This window comes from Oncorhynchus tshawytscha, linkage group LG27 (genome assembly GCF_018296145.1).
Source record: "Oncorhynchus tshawytscha isolate Ot180627B linkage group LG27, Otsh_v2.0, whole genome shotgun sequence".
NCBI lineage: Eukaryota > Metazoa > Chordata > Actinopteri > Salmoniformes > Salmonidae > Oncorhynchus > Oncorhynchus tshawytscha.
In genome coordinates, this window is record NC_056455.1 from 14444556 (window position 1) to 14459620 (window position 15065).

A 15065-nucleotide genomic window follows, 5' to 3' on the forward strand; every position below is an offset into this window, starting at 1 on the left:
GGAAAGGAGGCTACAAAATACATTTTTTTGTGGTTGAAATTATATTTCACCACGAGAGACCTTTCACATTGATTCATCTGATTTTTCCTGTGTCCAGCTCTGCATGGGAAGGTGTTTTACCACTTGGCTGTGGTAGGTCTGGTAGTGACAGAAGGATGGATGAGGGAGGCATGCATTGAAAATATGGGACATATATGGGACACTAATACAAGGCATCATACTTAGTCATGCTCACACATGGTCAGGAAGGAAATTATATTTCAAATAATGATCAGTTAAAAATCCTCTACTATATCATGCCCTTAACACACACACAGGGAATTTTTCATAGGGAATGATTTTACTCTTAAAAACTGTGGATGGAAACGTAGTTATTATCTAGGGTTCCATCCAATTGGCAACAGATGCATGTATATATTCCCTAATCAGCATAAGTGGGTATGTTTCCACCAAACTGACTTGTTGAACATTAAAATCAGAGCGTGATGACGTATTGCACACAACATTAACTTTTGATGTACCAAATAAAAATCTAAAGTATAATGTGTTTACATCGCATATTCGACTACAACTAATTTTGTCACAACAACTGTTTGTTAAATAGCTAATGTGTCTACTCTGTCTTCATTTTTTAAATATACAGTATGACATTACCCGCATTAAAACTGCTGATGGAACGTGGTTAGAGAAATAGAAGGCAGAGATGTTCTTTATGTTGAAAAAGGTTTTGGAGAAGGTGCAGTAAGTACTATTAATAGTACGTTACAATCATGGAAAATATAATTCCATTCTGGTTCTGTGTAACCTTGTGTCAGTAACCCGAAAGAGGTTTATATTTTACATGAGAGGTCGGGGCAGATCCATGTCCCGCAAGGCATCTCACAAAGTAGGTGAGTCACCTAAACAGGCGGACCTGTACCCGTTCAAAAATTGATCTCGCAAATCTAGGCGAGGACACGGGCGTCACCCCGCGTCGTTATTTTCCTTACTCATCAGTTTAAGGCATAACCAATCGATGGTCGAGGGCATGTACTTACCTCTGTATGCAGACTATTACACTCGTGGTGTTTAACATTGGTGTTCACTTCAAAAAGTATAAACCGACAGTTGCATTTTATTTTCTGAGCTCATTATGTGATACATAATTGTACGTTTTCATTCCTCAATTTAATCAGGTAAAATATAGCTTTTCTACGGGATTTTACTTATTTACACTGGTTTCAAGCGATTTGGAGCGCAAAGGTTGATGGGAAAGTTAAAACGTAACCCTGGCATTTTTTATTTTTTTACTTCGTGAAGAGCAATCGATACCAGAGGTCTCTAAGGCTGTGCAATTTATTTATATTTGTTTATGTTTTATGTTAAAATTATCATGTTTTGTTAATTGATAATGGCCAATGAATGGCATTTATGTGATCATTGACACTTCACATAACCTAATAGGCCTTTAAAACCGTATAAAATATGAATTTCTCTTAAAATAATACATTCTGGTTTTTAGATCTTGCTAAACAAATGTAAGAGTAAAATAGATCTGTATTGGTATTTCAAACAACGTAGATATATTTCATTTGTATACGTAATTCTATTATGGTGTCAACAATGTAGTTTTTCAAGGAGCTATTATTTTATGAGTTCGCCATTTTTGATCCAACTTGCCTTCCATAGTCTCTTCTCGTTTTTCTCTGTCCAGTTACGATCACTCACGCGTTTGAGTCAAAGAAGATGGAAGATATTTCTTTGGACGAAGTGATACGTCGACGCGGTTTCAACAACAAAGAAACAATTAAAAGGTATTAATTTAGCAATTTATGAGTTTGAATGCAATTTCTGAACGTTATGCCTTGAGTTGTATCATTCAACGTAATGAAGAAATTCATTTTCCAGAAAGCCTCGGCTATTTCAGTTCCTCAGCGGTCCTTTTTCAAGGCCTGTACTCGCTGTTGGATTAGCAACAATCATGTAGCTAACGTTACTATCTATCGCTACACTGCAGATACTGATTTCCCTGATATCAATGAGCAAAATACGCGCAGCCAGCTATTTATCAGTGCTCCGTTTAACTTGTTAGCTAACTAGGTAAAAAAAATATGTTTTTATCAGCAATTGATGACGGTAAGTTAGCTATCGACCAAACAAATAACCGAATAAGGTAAACAGTTCGCTGGAATGTAAGTGGAATGTTACGTTCGGTAGTTAGCTATAAACTAACAATGGTTACAAACGCAGAAACGTTTAGCGTAACTAGTTCGTATACCTATAGATATTGTACAGAGCGCCAGGCAGTCTTGTAGATTCTCTACCTAGAGCCATATGTAGTCAACTAGTTGTAGCCTAGTCCTCCATGATCTAATATTCACATTTTGGAAAACACAAGGAGCGCATATCAGAACATCTAACGTTACACTATTTGATTTTGTATATCGCTTTGAGTATACTTAGAGAGCCATACTGAATGTAGGACACAATCAAATACTATAGCTGGTGTTAAACGAGCTCCATGTGTGTTTTGCTAAATGTGGATATTAGATCATGGAGGATTAGGCTACCACTAGTTGACACCAATGTCGACCTCTTCCTCTTGTCTTTCAGGCCTATGTTCGGCAGGGGTGCTGGAGGGGTCGGGAGGACCTTTGATGCCCGACAGAAAATTGGGATGACAGATGTCAGACAGAGACTTGGTGGAGGAGGAGGAACTGGTAACCAAAAACAAGACCTGGCCTGCAGGGCAAATAGCCTTTCAGTAGTATCAAATATTCAACAGAATGACTTTGTTGGAACTTAAACAATTATTTTATTCTGAACAGCTTTTAGAGCAATGCTCAAGGTAATGGGTGAAATAATTACATGCCCTTGCCAGAGTTAAAGCAGGTATTTTGTGTGAGGCCCTGCCTATTGCCCTATTGAGAAGTAGAGGGATGTATTCCATTTGACAGATTGATTTTGTGTCAAGTGGACATGAAAAATGCTTATTGAGACTTCAAGAGATCTGATCTGGATGTCTCTCTTACCTTAGCCCCATTTACAAAATAATATTTTGTTTCAAACTACACCTTTTACTGTTGGACTACATTACGTTCTGTTATGCATTCTTGCAAGTCAGATCAGACATTGGAATGGTTTCTTACCTTCTGCTCACTCTTGTCCTGCTTTCGCTTCCTCCAGCTTTTCAAGTGAAGGATGCCAGAGAGAAACTTGGCCAGAAAGATGCCCGCTTCCGAATCCGTGGCGGAGGAGGAGCAGGTGGGGTCCAGGATGCCCGACAGATGATCAACTCACGGAAAGGAGGTCCGAATACATTTAATGTTACCCCACAGAGTTTACAGCAGATACCAGCAGCACAGCTACAGACACATGTGCAGCAGATACAGATACACACTTCCAACGACATTGCCAGTGCAAATGCCAGGCAGTTTACCCCCAACCTACAAGGAATGAACATTAGAGCTGGGGTTACGCCACAGCTGGGGGGTGCACCTAAGAGGATGATGGATGCTCGTGATAGGTTGAGCCTCAAGAGGACCATTGGAGCTCCACCAAGCCAAGGAATGGTGGCACCCATGAAGATCACCAAAACCATCCAGGTAAGTGATCAGGCTGACAGTTGGCTCCAAAGTGATAGTAACCACAGGTCCAGGATCTGCTCTAATATTATCCATGCTTAGCTACTAGACAGAATTTACCCACTTGTCGCTCAAGATGTGCACGGATAAGAGAGAATGCAAATTATTGCATTGTTTATAGTGGTAAAGCATAGCTTCACTCCAAACATAGTTGCTAGCTGAAGTTAATTGGAAATGAGTTTAAAGTTCAACTAGGCTTATTTGCTATTTAGTTATTTGTAGCATGCTTTTAGAGTCAAGTATATTAATTCACCTTCTTCTGAATAATGATATTATTTCACTTTTTTTTTAGCAGCAAAGGCCGGTAGGGATGTCAAGTGGGATCCGTATGAAAATGCCAAGCAGGGGTTCCCAGGTAACGGACATTTTTTGAAAAGATATGAATCAGAAGTTAGATGGCAGAATTGATTAAAGAGTATATCAACTGAATTTGTTTGATTTCTGCTGGTCATGCACCACTGAAATGCATATGTGAGTAACGTACCATCTCTCACTCAGTCTTTCTCAGGTGATGATGATATCCCTAGCAAACAGATGAAGACCACTACTGGCAACCATATGCTGCAGTCACGGGTGTGAAGACTATGCTATGTTTTCTTAACTTTTCTCTCTTTCTGTTGCTTTTTCTTAAATTATCTGTAATTCTTTATTATTCAATATAACTCAAATATCCCTTTAATACTGCCACACTGGCTGCATTGGTGTCTCACTCTCAACTTTCCATTCATTCACTGAAAAGTTTCAATGCTTCCTCTCTTTCTCCAACAGCCTGGCACCCTGGGCTGCCCTTTCACTATGTCAGCCCCCATCACTAAAGTAGTCAAAAACGATGCGTACACCGCTCCTCGTCCCCCAGTGCCTGTGGCACCCACAAGACCCAACCCTAGTGTAGGGGCCTCCCGCTCCTCTGCTCTCGCCTTACAGCCCATCTCCAGGACCCTCCGGCAGGCAGGGCCCACAGCGGAGCCCAACTCCCAGCCTCCTCCACCCCCACAGGTCAGTCTCCACATGTCCCTTCACTCAGCTACTGGAGCACTGGATTACATAAGGTCATCTCTATAGGAATGTGTTGGTAGGGATGCTAGCAGATACCTATAGACTTCCAGTCATTGTGCTAATGCTAGTTATCATTGGCTCGCAAAACTACCTCTAACTTAATACTGGACAGAGACATACAAATGGTATCCACAAGTTTATCTGACTCTGGGGAAGTAGATAAATGGCCTCCTTGTCAAATCTCGAAGTATATATCTCTAACCCAGCGGCGGGCAATTCCAGTCCTCGGGGTCCTGATTGGTGTCACAGTTTTGCCCCAGCCCCAGCTAACACGCCTGACTCTAATAATAACCTAATCATGATCTTCAGTTTAGAATGCAGTTTGATTAACCAGCTGTGTTTGCTAGGGATGGAGAAAAAGTGTGACACCAATACCACCCCTGCTCTAACCAGTTAACAAGCGGTTAAATTAGTTCTAAACAGTAAAATTATGTGACCAACAGAAAATGCTTTGCATGCGTAAAAGGAACTGACATTTTTTTCATATGAAGGAAAGCATCCAGGTTTCAAACAATTAAGTGTTCAACATATAACTGCCACCAGGAAAGTCACATTTTGGACTGCACTGGGCCTTTAACATCACTAGTTGGCAGCATAGCAAGCCTTGGGGTCAGTAATCAACCTACTTCTCTCTCGTTGACGATAGATTAACATAAAGCCTAGCATTGGCTTATTGTGTTGGTGTGACTTGTATTTGATTGTAAAGTGTTTTGGTGCACCCCTTCAGCCTACCTTCAGTCCTCTGGAGGGGACTAAAATAACAGTGAATAATCTGCACCCCCGTGTCACTGAAGAGGACATAGTGGTAAGTGCCTCACAATGTTCAGTTCTCTGCTGTTTTAGATTCTCTCTCTAGCTGTGTGTGTAAATTACGATGCAGCCATGACTCATTTAGCACATTCAACTGACCTTTTTCCTGTGTTCTTGTGACGGTCCACAGGAGCTGTTCTGTGTGTGCGGTGCCTTGAAGCGAGCGAGGCTGGTGAAGGTGGGGATTGCTGAAGTGGTGTTTGTGAGGAAGGAGGATGCTGTGAGCGCCTACAGGAAATACAACAACCGCTGTCTGGATGGTAAGGGCCTTCAGCAAGGGCAACATTTATTTTAAGGTTGATTGAGTTTTTTGGGAACCAGCCTTGGGTAATGATGCAGGTGATGATGAATAGTTATCTGAGAAGGCATTGGTTTTACTTTCTTAAATCTTTATTCATTATCTTCCCAAGGCCAGCCCATGAAGTGCAATCTTCACATACAGGGGAATATCATCACTTCAGACCAGCCCATTCTTTTGTAAGTCTCTCTCTGTCTGTCTGTTATATTCATATTTCTCACTGCCCCCTTGGTTGCGTTGCATGCAAATCAAAGTATTAAATTGTAGTCCACAATGTGCATGATTTCTTTGCACGTTGTCTTTCAGCATCACATAAAATCCCCTATTTCTCTCTCACAGGAGGCTCAGTGACACTCCAGGCACTGGAAGAAAAGAGGGTCTGCCCCTCTCTTTGTCTCGCCCCGGGGGTCGTCCAGCCTCCTCTCAACCCACACCTGAGGTGGATCCCCAGACCATCCTCAAGGCCCTGTTCAAATCTACTGTCCAGACCCCCTCTACCACAGAGTCTCCCGGTTCACAGTGCACAGCCTTCCGCATTAAGATATAACTTTCTAGTACATCCACACACATACGTGACACATAATACATCCACCCTCCTGTTTGACAGAGACATCTACTGAGATGATCAAATAGCATGATACTGTATTTGTATAAATTGTGACCGATCATTGGCAGGTTGTAACATCTAAAATTAACACTGGTTCCGTCAAGATTTTTAGGAAAGAAAATCATTTGTAACCGTGGCGAACTACATAGATGCATGTCTCATAACCGACCAATGTGAGGCAGTCTGATTTGTTCATTTATTGTTTTAATCAAATTTGGTGGGGGGATATCACATGGTTCACTTTTACAACTGTTCAAATAGTTCACATTGAACACCCCTCTTGGAATCATGAGATGTTTTGTGCTGGTTGGAGTCTCTCTCCCCCCAACCGATGGTCTCACTATGACCTGATGCACAAACCCATGAAGACAATTGTACTGTGAACTACAGGCAACAGTGGTTCTTGTACTGGACATAATATAAAGTTTGATTTCAGAATGACTTGTACACATGCTTGTATTCCGTTGTGGTATTTGGTTTGCCATTCTCCTTTTTGTGGCATTCAGGTTGTTCTATGCTTATTTGTGACTGTTATTTTACTCTCTTGCTTTTTGCGCAGCTCAGAGAAGTTATGCTAATTTGCTCAATTTATGTTCAACTTCTGTAAATTGCTTTTTACAGCTGCCTTTTATGTCAGTCATGAAGATATGGTAGTGAGGTCAGATCTATGTACAAGTTAATTACTGCCAATAAATATGTTGCTTTATAAAGATGTGTTCATATTGATGTGTGTGTATATAAATCATTGGTTCATATCCTTATTTCTCAATAGAATTTTGATCATTTTGCATTAGTGTCTTTGTCTGCTAGACCGGGCTTCACAAAACCTTTTGGGGCCGGAGATCCCTTTTGTGATAGCAAATTCATCAGGGACCCCCTCATAAACAGATTACAATGCGAGTGCAATTTAAAAAGGGCTTACAGGGAGTTTTACATGGTTTGCCCAGCAAAGCACAGCAGACGTCCCAGGCCCTGGGAAGGAGTGTTTAAAAGACCCTGCTCTTGGCATCTGAGAGAAAATGTAGCCGTTTTAATTTTGTCATGGGGCAGACATGTTTTGTTCCAGCTTTAAAGCTATTATGTAATTCTACACGTTCTGCCATGAGGCAGAGAGCAAGCTGCTGTTTTAAAGCTTTAATTTGGTAATAGTATTGAGTTTTAAAATGTATAAATGGTGGCGTACTGTGAATACCAATATCCCTGAGCCTCCCTTGGCCTATGTTACCCAGGGCTAAGGACATAAATTGTAAATAAATACTATTACATAGTGCTCTATTACATACTTTAAATTTATTCCACAGATCCCAAAAATCGCATAATCTGTTAGTAATATTAATTTTAAAAAATTAAATGTTAAATATGTATGTTGAGATCTGGCAGCGGAACCCTGCAGTACACCTGGACCCCATTTTGAGAACCCCTGTGATACACAGCTAGAGCCTCTAAAAAGTAGGATTAACATTTTTGGTGGGGGGATTTGTATTAAGCACATTTAGACTACAACCAATCCATTTCTACTTCCTGTGTGAAAGGTCGCAAAGAAGATGGCGCCGTCCAAGACGAAACATGTCAACCAGGCTTGTGTTATTCCAGGAGGTTTTACAGGTAACCATTGCTAAAATAATACACGTAAACGGAGAATGGGATTTAAAAAATATAATTTTGGGTTCGTTAGTTCGATCATGATCTCATTCTGTTTCAACCACACTAGCTTGCTTCTAGCTAGCTAACTCCGCAACGTATGTCGAACACTCAATTTAAGCTTGCTTCAAGACCAAACTTTGTAAACACATGAGTCTTGAGGTTGTTGGTGTTTAACGATTAAAATCGCTCAACTTGATGTCTGTACATTATTTGGACTACATCATGTAGCTTAAGCAAATATTGTATACTATGTTTTACTCTCAGGCTGAAGCCATTAGTAACCTCTGCGTCTCCCTGGCGTTGGAGACCATGTATTAGGACCTGCCTAGACATGTCTGTTTTGACTGTATTCTGACTGAACCACTCTTCTCAGTGCTTTCTCTACAGTTCAGTACTGACAGTGTTGCCCAGCACAAAATATGTGTAAAAGAGCACCGGGTGCGAGCAGAGAAAACCACACAAAGACCCCTCGACAGAACACTGTTTGTCCTTAACATTCCCCCATATTGCTCTGAGGTACGTTTATGTTGTAAAGACTGTCAATTACCAATCAGTGTGCATGTGATTGTTGTACTATTAGCAAGTCTACAGAAAAATGAAATGTTTGTGCTACAGCTGTCTGTGGCTAAATAAGGTATAAATGTACTAATCTCTTTCTGCTGTCTTTCAGGGTGTGATAAAGGAGCTCTTCTCTCAGTTTGGTCCTGTTCAGTCTGTGGAGCTGAGAGAGAAGCCAGGGTCCTTTGAGCACTCCGGACCCAAGCTGGCCAAGTATTTCACACCAGCACAAAAACAGGTATGCCCTGAATCCAGACAACGAAGCTCTGTGTTTAGATCAGATTGATTATTGAAGTGCTTATGGACACCCTTTCAGTATTGAGCCTTTTCTGTTTCCATTCCCTACAGGGGTTCAGAGTGGGTTACATCGTGTTTCAGAAGGCCATCAGTATTACAGCAGTGAAGTCCCATCCCCATGATGTCCCATTGGTTGTTTCCACAGAGCAGCGACCTGTGTGGACAGGTCTACAGAGTGAGTGAGCTTTAAAGTGCTCTTCTAGATGCTTGGTCTTTTCTAAATATTGGCAGAATGTATAAAATTGGAAAGACATTTCACCCAGATTTAATACAGTATTTAACATGCCTTTCACTTCCGTCTTGCTTTTATTTCTTTGTCTTTAGAATGGATTCATCAGTACAAGCAGTCATTTGCTCAGCCAGACAAACTACAGGAGGCAGTTGACACCTTCATGCAGGATTATGATAAGAGAAAAGAAGAGGTCAAATTCTCCCCCTGTATCTCAATCTCAACTCATTTTGGTATTTCTGTTAACATTTGTTTTTCTTACCCAGGAGGCAGAGCGACAAAAGGAGCAGGCTGAAGAGCAGCTGGAGGATGAGGAGGGCTGGGTAAAAGTTACCAGGGGTAAAAGCGGGACCAAGACCCGCCCCCACAGTGAGGTATCCAATCAGAAAGCTCTGCAGAAGGAGAGCAGAAAGAGGAAGCGAAAGGAGCTCATGAACTTCTACACCTGGCAGCACAGAAACACACAGAAAGAACGTAAGTTATTATGGTTCTAGTCATTTGATCACAACAGAAGCACAATGTGTGGAGAAATCCTTTTATTCTTTAGTGCAAAACTTTTTTGTTCAGTCATTCTGGCTTCACTGCTAACTCTGTCCATATTACTCAGTCACTCTGCATTTTGAAAAGGGTTATTCTCTCTTTCAGACATCGCTGAACTGAGGAAAAAGTTTGAAGAGGACAAACAGCGAATTGCTTTGCTAAGAGCACAGAGGAAGTTCCGACCTTACTGAATCAAGTGTCTGAGATTCTCCCCACCTTCCTGTTTTTTAAACCACCTAACCACACCATTGATGTCAATAAATATCAATTTATTCTGTTTGTATAGTTTTCTTGTTTGTCACTGATACACTAACGTATGGAGTCTTCAAGTTTGATTGGTATTTGATTCAAAAGTTGTGAATCATTACCTTAGGATCACTTCATGTTTTCCAACAGACACCCTTGTATTCTGCTATTTCTGGGGCTGTAGGATAGGAGGCTTTAATATCTGATATTTACTTTCAGGTATAGAGCTATGTACTCAGTTTACGTGACCTTTACCAAAATGTCAAAGGCAAACTGGCAGCATAATACATGTGATGTACATTTGGAATGCACATGGCAGGTGAAGGTATTTAATGGTAGTTGAAATAAAATACCAATTGTAAATAAGTGTTCATAGAAGAAGCTTTATTGGGCTTGTTCAACCTGTAGGCCAGTCTCATCGTTTCTGGTTTCCAGTTCCACGTCATTTTCTTCCACTTGACAACTCATCGACCATGAAGAGAACAGGATGGAGGTACAGATGACCGTGACACCTGATATGTTGAGGGCTGAGGGCCGCCAGCAAGAGAAAATGTTAGTGTCAGTTTTATTCCACTCATACTGCAGCTGTGGGGTAAGTTGAGACATTTTGGATATGGAGATGTAATTTCATGGAGTCTGAAGAAACCACATGGAAAAAGTAGTAAGCAAGTTATGATGCTTGGATCTAAACTAAAATAGATCATTAAAGATTGTTCTATACATCAGTTGGAGTCTATAAGCTTCAATATGTGGTCCTAAGCCTAGCATGAAAGTGCATCGTTGTAGTAGTGTGGGTTAATATAGTAAAAATGTTTGCCTTGAAGTAAGTTGAGCCAAAGGCAAGTGAGAAAATGTAAGAGATCTTCCCAGGCATAATGCAAGGCATTATTGCTGGTATATGTTAAAAGTGTAAAAAAGTACAACGTTAGGTGTTAAGCCTGTGTTGAAATATGCTTAAATTGATTAAAAGAGCAATTGTGATTGTGTTGAATTGTGTTTGAAAAATATACAGGATTTTAAAAAGATGGTAATATTTAATTCAGTACAGAAATGTGTAGGTGGCTCAACTACTCTGGGTCAAGCTATGTTTTCAAAACTAACGCTTAAATTAATTCTGATTATTTCCAGGGATACACATCCTGAAATAAGTAGATATCTTTGTTAGAAAGAATACTACATTTCCCTTGACAGAGTGATGTTGAATGTAAAAAAAAATGGCTCAACTTACCCCACTCTATCCTATTTGGAATGTGCTCACCTATATTCAGATCACTGTGATTCCCTTACTGTTCTGACCCAACAAAACAGGACCAAATGAGACAAACTGGGCGACTCGATCTGACCCAGACTCCCTCCTCGCCCTCTCACCATCAGGTGCTGGATGGAAGAGGATGAGACAGCATGACTATTGGATGAAATAACCCAATTCACAGTGTTAGGGTGAATGTAGAACATAGAGACTTGAAACACTCACAGGTGATGGAGCAATGTTGTTTACACTCTTCCTCCTTTGTGCAGATTTCCACCCAGCAGTAAAAGTACACCTGAGAGACAAGATTCAGTAATCAGTGTTTTTCCCTAACCCTGGTCCTCCAGTACCCCAACAGTACACATTTCCATTGTAGTCCTGGACAAAACACATCTCATTCAAGTCATTGAGGGCTTGATGATTAGTTGAATCAGGTGTGCTTGTCAGGGCTACAATGAAAATGTGTACTGTTGGGTCATCGATGATCAGGGTTGGGAAACACTGTAGCAGATGGAGGACCAAGAGATCTTTGTTTTGACAATATATACCAAACAAAAATAAACATAACATGCAATAATTTCAACAATTTTACAGTTCATAAGGAAAGTCAATTGAAATAAATAAATTAGTCCCTAATCTATGGATTGCATATGATTGGGCAGGGGCACAGCCATGGGTGGGCCTGGGAGGACATAGGCCCAAACACTTGGGAGCCAGGCCCAGCCAATCAGAATGAGTTTTTCCCCACAGAAGAGCTTTATTACAGACAGAAATACTCCTCAATTTCATCAGCTGTCCGGGTGGCTGGTCTAAGACAATCCCGCAGGTGAAGAAGCCGGATGTGGAGGTCCTGGGCTGGTGTGACTGGTTGGACATACTGACAAATTCTCTGGCAACAACTCTGGTGGATCTTCCTGCAGTCAGAATGTCAATTGCACGCTCTCTCAAAACCTGAGACATTGTGTTGTGTGACAAAACTGCACATTTTAGAGTGGCCTTTTCTTATCCCCAGAACAAGGTGCACCTCTGTAATGATCATGCCGTTGAATTGGTTTCTTGATATGCCACACCTTTCAGGTGGATGGATTATCTTGGCAAATGAGAAATGCTCACTAACAGGGGATGTAAACAAATTTGTGCACAACATTTGAGAGAAATATGCTTTGTGTGTGTATGGAAGAGTTCTGGGATATTTTATTTCAGCTCATGAGACATGGGACCAACACTTTACATGTTGCGTTTATATTTTTGTTCAGTATATTAGCAAAATGTTCAGATTCTTCAGATAAATAGGATATACCTTACCTCTTCCACACTGGGATTGCCTGTCTCAGGGTCAACGAAGGAAAAGGTCTTGACATCAAACCTCCTGACCTGGGAGTGAGAGGTTGTCTTCCCCTGACTGTCCACTGGGACAGAACTCCTTATGTTGTCCAGAGGGTTAGGACAGCTGTCAGGGAGAAGGATGGGAGTGAGACTACTAAACCAATGTATATTGACAGTCTTCATATTCACAGTGATTAATCTTGAGTCAGTATAGGAAAACGTGACTGCTTCCCTCCCTCTCACCCATCATAGAGTAGTGTCCATACGGAGTGTCTGGAGGCAGGGTAGGCGAAGCAGTCACGCACACGCAGGGAGAGACTGGGGTCAGGGGAGGGTGGAGCGATTGACACCTCCACATACACAGGCTTATGCAGATAGAGGGTCAGGGGCAGCTGGTCCTCAGGGAGGAAAGAGGTAAAGGACTCATCTGGAAAAAAGAAAAGGGCCAGGATGATGGAGGTCTACCAGTATAACAGTGTGTGAAGTGACAACTCGATGCCATATACTTGCATTGATTGGATTTGGCATCCCTTGCTTGGTCTGTGGAAACCATATTATTTTACTACAGTACCTGTGGCTATTCTCATCTGCACTCGGACAGTCCCCAGTGCAGTCACAGGTGGAGGGTTAGTTGGGTTTAAGGACCACAGATCAGTGTGGAGGAGAGCTGACCCCTCGTATTGACACTGGACCTGCAGACTACAAACCAAGTCTCATTCAAAACATTTACTCCAGTTTCAAGCAATTAGGGTCTGGCTAAAGCCACGATATGGTAAAGTAGTCCAAATTGTAGTGCACTGTCCACAGGCAGGAAGAGAAATAAGCAGCTACCTGAAGGGAGAATGTTTGCCTCTAATCTTTGGATGCAGTTCCTCAACCTCTACCTCATAGCTTACAACATCCCCATTCACCTGTAAATATAAGAGGGGGAACGAGGTATTTTTGCATACCTAAGAGTATTCAACACTGCAAGAAAAAGCAGCATTATACTACTACCAGAGGCATTCTGGACAGAAGTATACTACTGTGGATTAGGGCAGAAGGTAAACTAGGCCGACTGACTCACCATCATCTTTGTGCCACACTCCCTCACCCCGATTTTAAAGACAGCTGTATCTGCAGAGGTAGCTACAGGAGAGCACTGTGGCTGACCCTTGACGGCAAGGTTATTGGTGTTGATTGGGGGGTCAGTGTCTGTTGCCTTCACAGAGAACACAAAATGGCCATCCAGAGAACAGGCTGAGAGCAAGAGGAGACAGAAACAAGGAGTTATTCTTGACATTTAATCTCTGATATCACTGTGCGCCAATCTCACCACAACAGTTACTATCCCTCTGCTGATACTTTCTTTCAGAAGCATGTTCTCAATTGTACAAATACACACAAAACTAATTCCATTACTGTTCATTCTGTAATAGCAAGTTGAGTCATGATCATCATAGCAGCATCCCAGTTTGAGACAGCCATCATTGGAGACATCCTGGGGCCCACAGTCCACACGCAAAGCTCTATGGATGCTGCATTTTCCTGATCGTGCTGAAGGAAAGTAAATTGGAAGAATTACTTTTACAGAGGTGGTACTAAATGGCACTGCAATTACTATGTGGGATAAATAATCTAAATTCACTCCCTATGACATTATATGAACTCACAGGTGCGACCGATGATGGGTTTCTGGGCCATCTTCTTGAGTAGGGGGCAGCTAATATTGACCCTGTACCATTGATCCCCTGCGTCCAGCTGGACTCTCAAAGACACAACCACTGTGTCACCCTAAAGATAAACCAAAGTGGTTTGATGTGGCAATCAGTAGGTTCACACACAGACCAAGACCTCTCAATGCAATGAACATCAAAAATACATGACCATACCTCAACCTGTGTGTAGCAACTGTCATATCGACTCTGGAAAGAAAGGGTACCATTCTTCTCTCCCCTTCTCACTCCACAATGTTCTTTGGCTTTTGGCACAGGCACACTGACTCCAGACCTGTCTGGGGAAAATGAGATCACCCAGCATACCATACATTCTAATTAAACAAACCAAATCTGCAGATATAGAGGGCTAAAATATAATGGCTATTTACCTTTTACGTGCAGGTTATGAAGAACCGCTTGACCGAAAACTGCGCGTATTCGTCGGGCGGTGCAGGTGACTCGAGGCAGGGCATCTTGTGCTCTAGTTTGAGCGGTTTTTTGCTGCACGAGAGTTGAAAGGCATCGGTAATATGGCGCAAAGAATGCAAAAATTACACAAATCATAAGTAGCATTGTTAGGCTACAGGTTATGCTATGTTTTAATTAGTTAAATGATTCACAATTGAACAATATAATTGTGACAAAAGTAATATTTTGCGCGGTATTTGTGTGGTTTCGTCGTGTAGTGAAGAAACGTGTCGTGCAAGACAAGTAATTGGAGTGATAAGGCAGGACATTACGTCAGGCTTTGTTAGCCTACAGGTGATTAAGTCAATTATCACAGTCTGACTGTATGGTGGCCTGCTGTATGTAATACATCCGTGACTGAATGAATGATAACATTTCATTTTATGAATACATTTGATTTATTATTAAGCGATCCTT

The 15065-nt window shown here is 41.5% G+C and overlaps 3 protein-coding genes and 1 non-coding gene across 6 annotated transcripts; 2 read left to right on the forward strand and 2 right to left on the reverse strand.

Moving 5' to 3' along the window:
- Positions 1–851: 851 nt before the first annotated feature.
- On the reverse strand, positions 852–1006 carry LOC112226354. The gene has a single exon (XR_002949724.1). It is a non-coding gene; the product is annotated as a U12 minor spliceosomal RNA (small nuclear RNA).
- Positions 1007–1654: 648 nt separating this feature from the next.
- Positions 1655–7104, forward strand: LOC112226176 (polymerase delta-interacting protein 3). 3 transcript variants are annotated; one of them, XM_024390477.2, is made up of 11 exons: positions 1655–1793; positions 2593–2699; positions 3166–3584; positions 3916–3978; positions 4122–4196; positions 4392–4619; positions 5223–5288; positions 5407–5484; positions 5620–5749; positions 5900–5966; positions 6127–7104. In XM_024390477.2, the coding sequence occupies exons 1-11, from the start codon at positions 1726–1728 to the stop codon at positions 6332–6334; spliced, it is 1509 nt and encodes a 502-aa protein (XP_024246245.1). In that variant the 5' UTR covers positions 1655–1725; the 3' UTR covers positions 6335–7104. The 3 variants fall into 3 exon arrangements, with proteins under 3 accessions (XP_024246245.1, XP_024246246.1, XP_024246247.1); XM_024390478.2 differs by having other exon boundaries at positions 3919–3978; XM_024390479.2 differs by lacking the exon at positions 5223–5288 and having other exon boundaries at positions 1662–1793.
- A 788-nt stretch (positions 7105–7892) lies between these two features.
- LOC112226179 (ribosomal RNA-processing protein 7 homolog A) lies at positions 7893–9939 on the forward strand. Its single transcript, XM_024390481.2, has 7 exons — positions 7893–7999; positions 8412–8554; positions 8709–8834; positions 8945–9068; positions 9218–9315; positions 9389–9596; positions 9768–9939. The coding sequence occupies exons 1-7, from the start codon at positions 7939–7941 to the stop codon at positions 9851–9853; spliced, it is 846 nt and encodes a 281-aa protein (XP_024246249.1). The 5' UTR covers positions 7893–7938; the 3' UTR covers positions 9854–9939.
- Positions 9940–10275: 336 nt separating this feature from the next.
- LOC112226178 (zona pellucida sperm-binding protein 4-like) lies at positions 10276–14958 on the reverse strand. The gene is made up of 12 exons (XM_024390480.2): positions 14570–14958; positions 14355–14476; positions 14136–14256; positions 13885–14019; positions 13550–13722; positions 13315–13394; positions 13055–13182; positions 12727–12910; positions 12463–12607; positions 11383–11452; positions 11167–11285; positions 10276–10435 (listed from the first exon to the last, which is right to left on the reverse strand). Exons 1-11 carry the CDS (start codon positions 14751–14753, stop codon positions 11173–11175), a joined length of 1455 nt encoding a protein of 484 aa, XP_024246248.1. The 5' UTR covers positions 14754–14958; the 3' UTR covers positions 10276–10435; positions 11167–11172.
- Positions 14959–15065: the final 107 nt, after the last annotated feature.